Source organism: Suricata suricatta, chromosome 11, assembly GCF_006229205.1.
Source record: "Suricata suricatta isolate VVHF042 chromosome 11, meerkat_22Aug2017_6uvM2_HiC, whole genome shotgun sequence".
Taxonomy (NCBI): Eukaryota; Metazoa; Chordata; class Mammalia; order Carnivora; family Herpestidae; genus Suricata; species Suricata suricatta.
Window position 1 is genome coordinate 16,517,948 of NC_043710.1, and position 10,344 is coordinate 16,528,291.

The window sequence follows — 10,344 nt, forward strand, 5'->3', positions numbered from 1 at the left end:
GCAGCTGTCACCCCCTCCCCTCCCACAGCCACACCGGATAGACACCTCTCTTGCACCCCCTGTGCCCACTCACAACCACTCATACGGTCTCCACACTTACCCCATTGGCTCTCCCAGATCACATCCACAGGTACAGAAGTCACACAGTACTCCCCATACACAGAACGAACACGCCTCTCACACACACTTAGGCTCACTCATTACTTAACACTTCCCACCCCAGCCTCTCACACTCAGATATATATACCAAGGACCAAAGTCACTTTGTGACCCTGACACACACCAACAAAGAACATACATGTTTCAGATACAAGTTAATCTCTCCTCAGCTATTCACAGTTGTTACCAACCCTTTTGCACACTCCTAACCCAGTGTTTTCCCAGCATAATACCCAATGGGTCCTGTAGATCTCTTACACTACCGGAGTCCCCTGCACACCTTTTACACACTCACACACACACTAGGACCACACTCTCATTCACCAACATACACACCCACAGAGAACTTACACATCTTTCTCCTACTCACAAATGGCCCTAGGGCAACAGTTACCCGTGGCCAGATCCCTCTTATACACACATCACTCACCCAGAAATATACCTCGCAGACACACACAAACACACCCCCAAAGGCAGCAGAGGTTGTCCCCCTCTAGAGAGGAGGAAAGCAGCTGGAACCAGAGCAGTCAACTGGGGTGGCACAGCCAGCACACAGGCTTGAGAATCAACAGTGGGGCCAGCTTGTGACAGTCCCCGCAGGGCTGACAAGGGGAGGCCAGGAACCTGGAGAACACAGTCCTCTTCCTCCCAGGCTGTGTCACCCCGATGATGCCCTCATCAGTTGCCCGCTGTTTCTGTTAGCACTCCCTTTTGCAAAGCCACATCCTGTGTCACCTTCACTTTCACCCTTTCCTCTGGCCGCCCATTTTCCAGCCTTAGCCAGCCACATATAACCAATGCTCGGGGCAAACCTGTGGTTTTGAGAAACAGCTAGTGCCCAGAAGCTCAGAACCTTCTTCCAGCATCCTTCAAGGTTCTGGTGGGCCTGGAGAAAGTTGGGCCAGGGAGGTGGGCCACCAGCCCTCCAGCCAGCCCAGGTGCCGGGTGGCCAGGAGGAGGGTAGTGAAATCCCTCAGTGGGTCTGACAGTGTCCTCCTGGGGTGTCTGGTTCCCTCTGAGGACGTTTCCAATGGTTCTGACACCAAGCTCTGAGGGAGGAGACTGGAGGCAGCCGAAGACCCCAGTGAGTTTGCACACAGCCTCACAACACCCAACACCACATTCCTGTGGGGGCTGTGCTTCCTAGATGCCCCTGTTGTTAGCTCGCTCAACTCGGTCTCCCGGGAGCCACACTGCCTCCCAGTAGTTCAAACATCAGAACGCTCCTCACTCCGTTAAGGACCCCTTTGCCCTTTGCTAAGCCTCTCCCGGGCCGCTGGACAACAGGTGGGTAACCTCACTTTTGCCACCACCCCCCACTCCCAGGAGAAAGGACTCAGAGAGAGTCAAACATTCCTCTGCCCATTCCTGAGTCACCTCAAGTACCTACTGTGTCTGGGGGGCCTCGGCTGGGATCTGTGGCACATCCCAGGAACGGTAGCGCCACATCTGCCTCAGTGCCCCCGGCCGGTCCCAGTCTTCTGTCCCCAGCGCCTCGGCGGGGCCCAGAGCTGTGGCCTCATCGCAGCCTCCCCTGGTTCTGTGGCCAGCCCCCAGTACGCTCATCCTGCCCGGCGACTCTCTTCCTCTTTCGGCACTTCCTGACCGGGGGGGCCCTGCGAAAGGCCAGCTGGCTGCCCCAGAAAAGGACCACAGGCCTTGTAGGCGCCTTCCGCTGGCTGGGACAGGAGAATGGCTGGGAAGAGAGGCTGACTGGAAGAGCAAGAGGCAGGCAGGTGAGGACAAGCCCAGCCCGGCAGCCAGGAGACAGCCGGAGTCAGAGGCTCCCACTCAGCCACCAGGCTTGCCTGGGCTGGAGCCCGAACCTCAACCTCAGCCTGGCCTTCCTCTCCATTCAGCCTCTCTGATCTTCACCATTTGGTCCTGCTAAGGTCTCTGCATCACAACTATGAGGGTACATGGTGGGCGGTGCCCACACACCTCGCTCTCCTTAACATCTCTCTGAGCACCACACCAGGGGTGAGCACCCAGGACAGCGGGGGACCAAAAAAAGTAACCAAAACGGAGCCAGAAGATGTGGGCTCGTGTCCTGTTTCTGTCATTTACTGGATTCGGTGAGAGAAGGCTACTTCTATGAGTCATCTGAAATTCTTCCTGTAATAAGGTAGGATATAAACAGAGAAACTGATGAACATCTATCAGGGAGCTTTTCTGGGCCTCAATGTTCTCATCTGTAACATGGAAGGGGAGCAGTAGTAATAATTGGGCTCATGGAGTTTGGTGAGGATTAAATAAGAGGTAAAAGGGTTTACAAATTCATTCATTCAATAAATGTTTATTGAGTATCTTCTATGCATCGGACACTAGATCGGACTATATATCAGTGAGTAAGGAAACAGGGCTCTGACCTCATAGAGCTTAGAGGAAAGACATGTACGAAACGAGTAATATATGAAATAATGTAGGGTGTGGCTATAGAGAAAAAAGAAAAAGTGACGGAGAAAGAATTTGATGAGGGAAGAGTTTGATCTCCTACTTAGGTAGGAAATCGGGGAAGGCTTCTCTGAGGAGGTGACACTTGAGAATAGATCTAAATTCATCTAAATGAATCCCAATGTATCTGGGAAAAGGGCATTCTAGGTGAAAGGAACCGACACAGCAAAGGCCCAGAGTACTTTGGAATGTCCTTGATGTGTCTGTCGGAGAGCAGCTAGGTCTTCTGGACTTTGAGACCATCGTGAAGATTTAGTGCATAAATAGTAAGGCGTACACTTACTTTTTATTGTTAAAGTTGGTTGTGGGATGGAAACCGTCCCTTCCTCAAGCACTATTGAGTCATACTGCTCTATCACACTCCTTAATCACACTGCTCTTTAATCACACTGTCCTTGAGCTTTCTATGTGTTTGGCACCCTGGGAAGGCTGTAAATTTCTCGAGGACAGAAAGGATGTCAGTTCAGTTCAGTTCAACCAACATTTACGCTACAGAACTTACAGATGCAGGAATGCACACAGTGCCATCCCAGCTCTTGGAAACCTCCATCTGGTGCTGTAGTGACCTTTGTTTCCCTCATGACTGGAATATATTTCTCAATAAATATTTATTTAATAAATCATGCCATATCACGAATAATTAATACTCAGTAATGTAAACAATAGCTAATATTTCTTGGGCCTTTATGTGCCAGAAACCTCTGAACCCTTGTAACGACCTTATCCTGTTATATTCCTCCTTTTACAGATGGGGAAACTGAGGCACAGAGCTACCAAGCTCATCTGTCCAAGGTCACCCAGCTGGTAAGTGGCCCAGGAGCACCGGCTTCAGCTCAGGTCATGATCTCGCGGTTTGTGGGTTCGAGCCCCACGTTGGGTTCTGTGCTGACAGCTAGCTCGGAGCCTGGAGCCTGCTTCGGATTTTGTATCTCCCTCTCTCTCTGACCCTCCCCTGCTCACGCACTCTCTCTCTCTCTCAGAAATAAAGAAAACATTAGAAAAAAATTAAAAAAAAAGAAAGAATCTCATCCCAGAGCCTGTATCCTTAAATAAGACATCCCATTGTCTCTTTGGGGTTGAGACATAGTTGGATGTTTACTCGGGCTTGGCGCCCCATTTTCCAGCAGCTCTACCTCCAACCCATCATCTCAGAATTCTTCAAGGCATGTCCTGTATGCTGTGGCCCATCAGAGACTCTGCCAGCCGGGTCAAGGCCTATTCAGGGCCATGTCATGTCCTCCTCTCTCAGGGATTTTGCAAGTAGCTTGAGCAGTTAAACAGAGGAAATGGGGCTGGGCTTGTTTTTAGTCTGAGGCTTCTGGCAGACCTGGAACGGCAGAGAGCAGGAAATGTGACTCTTGAGGGGAAGCAGGACAGGCTGGAGGCTCTGAGAGGCAGAGCAGTCCTGACTGGGAGGCAAGGATCCCCTTGGACTGTGCTCCTCCAAGCCGTCAATCCGTTCCAGGAGGGCTGGAGAGGGCGAGGCGGGAAGGGACAGGTGCACAGTGCTGGGGAGGATGCCCTTGGCAGTTCCTAGGACAACATGTGCTAGCATCGGGGAGCTAGGGACCCCTCAGAATGCACCCAGATACACACAGGAAGAGAAATCTGGGTAAGAAAATTATTCTGGGCTTTGTTGAGGCCCCAGAGGGTGAGGTGTTCTACTTTCAGTGGCCTGGATGAGCAATTGGGAGCTGGGGAAAAGAAATGTACCAGGGCACGAAATGCTCAACCCACGATCTGGACAGCCTTGCTCTCAAAACCAGCCAAGCCAGCCTCCTTGGCCTGACCTTCGAGGCTCCTTATGCTCTGGTTCCTTTCTTTTTTGCTTCTTTGTCCAGGCTTTCCCTGTGGAGATTTTCTCTCAGCTCACACCACGCTGGTGCCTGCCTCACAGTAGGTGCTCAATAAACATTGCTTCTCTCTTTTTTTCACACGTCTTTTAACATGCCACCCTCACCCTTGCCAATCCATTCTGCCTATGGTGCAATCCTTGGCCCTGTCTGCCTGTAATGCATGACCAATCAAAATCTCCATCCTTCAAAGACCCAAGCCCAAGAAGCAAAAGTGGGAAGAAGAAAAGAGTCCCAGACACAGAATCCACTGGTTCAAACTCCGGCCGTTGCTGTGTGACTCTGGGTGAGTCACGTAGCCTCTCTGGGTCGGACCAGATGATTTCTAAAATCTCGCTGCTCTGGTTCATTTGAATCTCCTTCCCAAACTCCAGGTTTTTACTTATTCATTCATATGACAAATATTTTATAAAACACCTAAGTCTCGAATGCTGCCCCAGAGCCAGCATTCCCACGCCACTTATTTATCTCTGACACTCACTTCCGTTCCCAAGAATATTCCTATATAATGTGACCTTGTGTGCACATTAGTCTTGTCTCCTTGCAAAATTCTTTAACCCTGTGCTGCTCCTAGGTCAGGGCTGGGTGCACGGAATCTGTGCTCAGTAACTTCCCGTGGAGGTGGAGGTGAGCTGAATAAAGGTGCCCAACAGGCTGAGCAGAGGGAGGGAGACTGGCTTCCTGTTTGCACTAGTGGCTGTGGTGAGGTGTGGCGAAATTTTTGAATCTAAGTCCCCCCTCAGCAGCTAAGCCTATTGTCCAGGCACCTGCTGAAGCCCTTGGGAGCAACCCACAGCCCAAGATATCAGCTGATCGCTGGCCTCTGTAACGCACAAAGGAGACTGATGTACCTGAGTGAGGCTGCAGGTTCCCACTGGCTAGTGACAGATGGAACTTTGATTAGACCCCTTCTGGGCAGCCTCATTAAAGTGGTGTGCAGGAAGAAATCTGGAGGAGGGGTGGGGATCCTATCCCCCTGGGGCAAGAGAGCTGTGGATATAGGACTGGCCACTCTGCAGTCAAGGGGGGGTGGCCCTCAAACCTCGATGTCTCTTGGAAACGGTCCTTTGGCACCCTCCAGGTCCCCAGGCTGGAGAGGAACCTGGGTGGTTCTTCCATTTTTCTGGGTCAGCTGGATCTGCCCTAAGGAGCTCCCTCCCACCCCTACTGTTGCCAAGCCCCAAAGGCAGGATCAGCAGACGTCCGGCCCTTCAAGCCTCCTACCCCCATCTACGGAGTCATAAGCCCTGATAGCAGAAGCACCCTTCAGCCCTCATGCCTCCAGTCCTATCGTTCCTCCTAGAGACAGGTGCGCTGAGAGCCAAAAGAAAAAAGTCCCTAAAGATGAAAGCCCAGCCTGACAGAGTAAAAAGGGCTTTGGAGTGAATTGTCCAGTAGCCCTCAAGTCCCCTTCACAAATCCTGCTTAGTCTTCCTTTTGCAAATATCTCTAGGCCAAGAACACTGGTCAAGCACAGTAGAGCTCATCAGAAGGCAATTCTAGTCCTAATGCCTTCCCTATGCACTTCGTATATCCTAGAAGCGAAGCCTTTGCTAACCCTGTTCCTTGGGACCTGGACCTTGAGGGGCCTTTCTGAATGATCTGTTCTGAAACTGCACCAGTTGAAGCAAAAATGAGACTCCAGCCCAGGCGTCCCGATGCCTGGCTCTTGGGTTACATTTTCAGCTGCACACCAGAGAAGCACCTGTTCAAATGGCTGGGCTCGAAGTGGTCCTCCTAGCTTCCCCCCAAAATGCCCAAATGGCTTGTGCTCCGCTAGCGCGGGGGTGGAGGGCATGAGCTGCTGGGGGGTATGTCTCAAACGCTATGTGCCAAAACAGGACTGGAGAAGCCCCTATCTCTAACGATCCCAATCCCTTCACTGTTCCCGGCCCCACCTCCGGGCACTGAGGAGAGGAAGGATCTCCAGGCTCGGCCTGCCCTTCCCAAAGGAAGGAAAATGGATAGACTCCCTGCTTCCAGTTTCCTCTGTCAGCGGACCCCTCCTCCAGCTCCAGCTCAGCTCTCTGCCCCCGGTTTTTGCATTTTTAATTCAGGACAGAATGTGATCTCTTGCAGCTCCTTGCTTTATCCTGTTGCTATTTAAATTACAAATCGGCCCCATCTCCCCTGTCACTCTAGGGTTATTTTTAGCTGCTGGTAAATAGCAGCAGGGAGAGTTGGATCAGGTGCCCCTCCCTCGAGGAGCTGTGTACCCACAGCCCGTGCCCACAGGAGGGGCACCATTCCCTGCCAGTTGGCGCCCCCAGTTGCTTCTCCGGAACCTTTCTCTGGAGATGGAAGGTGTGTGTGTGTGTGGGGGGGGGACTGTAGTCTGGGACAGGCACTAGTGCTCAGCTCTTGCTTAGTGTCCATTAAACTCTGCCACTCCCACATCTTATTACCCTTCCATCACTCAGGGCCACCCTCCTTCAGGGGCCTTTCTGGACACCCCCCTCCCCCGGAAGTCCAGCTATAGAGGCCCAAAGGTCTAACTTATATATCTCTTATCTTCGTTAATCTTCCCAGCCATTCTCCAGTGCAAGTATTATTGTTCCTGTTCTCCAGTGTAAGTATTATTGTTCCTGTTTTCTACAGGGTCAGAGGTAAAAGTGACTTGCCTAGCTAGGAAGGGGCCGGCAGGAATTCGAACCCAGGTCTCTCTGACCCCAAAGACTGCACGCATGTGCACCACAGTGCCTCTGTCAGTACAACACCTGTGCCGCTTTGCCCAGTGTCCAGGTCGATTCTTAGCACCTACCGTCCCATCCCATCTAGCTATTGGTTCAGGGATTGGCAAACGGTGGCCAGTGGGCCATATCCGCCTGCTGCCTGTTTTTGGATGGCTGTGAGCTAAGAATGGTTTTCACAATTTTACATGGTTGGAAAAAAGCAAGAGAATAATATTTGTGACAGTGGAAATGATATGAAATTTAAAGTTCAGTGTCTATAAATAAAGTTTCACTGGAATGCAGCCACGCTCATTCGTTTTCATGTTGTCTGTGGCCACTTTTGTGCTGCCATGGCAGAGTAGAGTGACAGAGATTGTGTGGCATGCAAAGCCTAAGATATTTACTGTGTGGCCTTGTACCAAATCATACCTTTGGCGAGGGAAAGGACCGTGTCCCACACCTGCATCTCATACGGTACCTGGCCCAGGGCCAGAACGATAGACAGAGGTACTGGTCCTCCTTCAAGGTCCTGTTGGGGCCACAAGAGTGCCCAGCACAGGGGAGCCCCTGCCGGCCACACCTCTGTGATCCCGCTCACATGTTACCTCTCTTCTTCAGCTTCTTTACAGGTTTCTAAACCTGCCTCACCACCAAAATCAACCAGGGGGGAGGGGGTTTGAGTTGAGATGTTCAGAACCAACCCCAGACTATCCGTAGCAGGATCTCCAGGGATAGGGCTTTAAAGATGATTTAAAATGAGATCCCCAGGCAATCTGGTTTGGGAATCACTGGGCTTAGTTTCAGAGGTCCAAGTTCTGCATCTTCAGACCCTTTCAGACCAAAGCCAAGTCCCTTATACCCCTCTGGCTTTTCCCAGGCTGGAGGCTGCCCTCCAGTGGTCTCTTGAGCCCAACCCTGAGTGTTTAGGGCTTTCTCAAGTATATGGAGATACATTTCCTAAATCCCAGATGTAGACAGAAGATGTTCCCCCACTTCCCTTGCCCACCAAGAGTTACGACTGGCATAGACCTGCCATTTCTCCATCCACCTAAAGCAGGTGCTGGGGCTACGGGAACCTTTTTCCCAGAAGCCATCACATCCCTAGAAGCTTCTAGCGTCCCTGCTGAAAGCCCCCGCGTCCTCACTTACGTCAGAGGCAGCTGGGCCTCAGTCCTGCTTCCGCTTCCGCCCCTCGGCCTCCGATTTTTTTGCCCCCGCATTTCTGTCTAAAAACCTTTTCTCCCTGTGAAGGGCTTTCAACTGCTTTTCTTAGTAACTCCTCACAGCAGGGTGGGAGGTTTATCTTCGAGCCAGAGCCGCATGGAACTCTGGCAGGCGGAGGATGTGGAAAAGGCCACTGTGGGCCTGAGCTCTTGCCAGCCCCCAGCAACCTGTACAAGGAAGTCATCAGTCCGCGCAGAACTGCAGCCACATGGCAGGCTTAGCCAGAAACACAGCTCGGGTCCACTGAGGTCCCCCTGAGTTGGGGGCTTGAGGAAAAGTATCTCCCATATACTTGAGAAAGTCCCAAACACTCAGGGTTGGGCTCAGGAGACCATTGGAGGGTAGCCTCCAGAGGGGTAAAGAGGACATGCGCTTTTCCCAACCTTCGTTTGCCCTCTCCCCAAGGGGGGGCTCTTCTTGCCTTGATGCTTTGTGTTGCTTTGGTCCTAAGATTGGGCTCCTGGCCCTTACTGCAGAGTGTAAGGAGGTGCCTTGCGTGATATGGCCTGGGGTGAGAGCTGGAGTCCACCTGGGCTGTCTTCTGTAGCCCTCACCTAGATGACCTGGAGGTTTCCTGATCCCTTTACAGCCAGAGAGGAGCCTTAGTTTGTCGCCCTACATCCTTCATGACTAGAGAAAGGGAATCTCCATTCAGGAACCACCCTGGGGGGAGCCCAGACTTTGCCAACTGCTTCTATGGGGAGGGGGGGGCACACGCACATACCTTCCATCTCATCCCTTTCATTTTTCTCTGCTTCCAATCCTCTAAGCCTCAACCCCATTCTGGCCTCCTTTCCAGCTTCAGATGCTGCTTGTCCCTGCCCCAGAGCCAAGGAAAATCTTAGGGTCATCCCTTTATGTTACAGATGAAGAACTGAGGTTCAGAGACAGAGAGATTGTCTAGCTCAAGGACATATAGCAAATCACGGGCAGACATGAGGTATAAACCAGTCCTCTGGATCCCAGACTAATATTTCTTCCAGGATTCTATATTCTATGCTCCATTCCCAATCAGTCCCTGGTACTCTCTCCACCCCCAGAGGACTTTCAGGGGCTCTTCTATCTGCAGCCAGAAAGCAGGGGACAGATGATGCCCTCTTCTCAGCCTGATGTTCTGGAAGAACTGGAAATGGAGCCCAGTAGACCCCTAAGTTCTTACATACCCCAGAAAGTGCAGGTGGAGCCCAGGTGAACCCAACTTACTTCCTATTTATTCTGAGCATCTCCCTTTATGCTGAATAAGCTACCTCCCCTTCTCTCGAATCCTCCCTCAAGTGATGGATAATGGTCTCATAACCTATTCGAGCCCTTCAAGCTCCCAGGGCTGGGCCAGTTTTATGAAATAGCTTCCCAGAAGCCTCAGGGAGAAGCGGGGCACCTTGAGTCCCTGGGTTGTAAAAGACAGGAAACCTGTCCTCTCTAACCAGGCTGATAGCTTCAAGGCCTGCAGATGCCTCAGTGTCCCTGCTGGTCCCTCCAAAGGAGGTCACTCTGGTCTAGGGAGTATAGAGGGGCCACAAGTCCATGTTGAGGCTGCGGTCTGGGAGAGGAAGAAGAAGGGAAGGTCCGCCCTTGCCCGGTCTCCACCCACTCCTCAGACCCCTCCTCTGTGTAGCTTACCCACTCTTGTTTGATGGGCAGCCCTCCCTCACCCCATCCCAAGTCATAAACCTGGTCCCTGGGGCCCACTGCTGCTGATTCCTCCAGGAACCCCTTCCCCCCGCCAGCTGATTCCTCCGGGAACCCCCTCCTCCCCCCGCAGAGATGGCAGGACCAGGGAGGCTGGGAATCTTTCACAGGCAGAAGACACTTAAGAAGACTCGTGGAAAGTGCGAGTTTCAGTCTGTCATTGGGGATGACACTAAGGGCTTGTTGGGGCAAAGGGCTCCAGGAGGGGATTCCTTCTTCATCTCTAGGCAGCAGCGTCTCAGCCATGGTGGCAGGGAACGCCTTAGTCACTTCCACAGGCCAGTGCCTAGCAC

At 52.1% G+C, this 10,344-nt stretch overlaps 1 protein-coding gene across 1 annotated transcript in view; it reads right to left on the reverse strand.

The window, feature by feature from the left end:
* The window catches only part of DGKZ (diacylglycerol kinase zeta), a 32,801-nt gene extending 31,061 nt beyond the window's left edge, over positions 1-1,740 (reverse strand). The window contains exon 1 of the mRNA XM_029957714.1: positions 1,550-1,740. Within this exon, the coding sequence (XP_029813574.1) occupies positions 1,550-1,725 (176 nt within the window). The 5' untranslated portion in view covers positions 1,726-1,740. The remainder of the gene's footprint in view (positions 1-1,549) is intronic.
* Between the last annotated feature and the right edge of the window lie 8,604 nt (positions 1,741-10,344).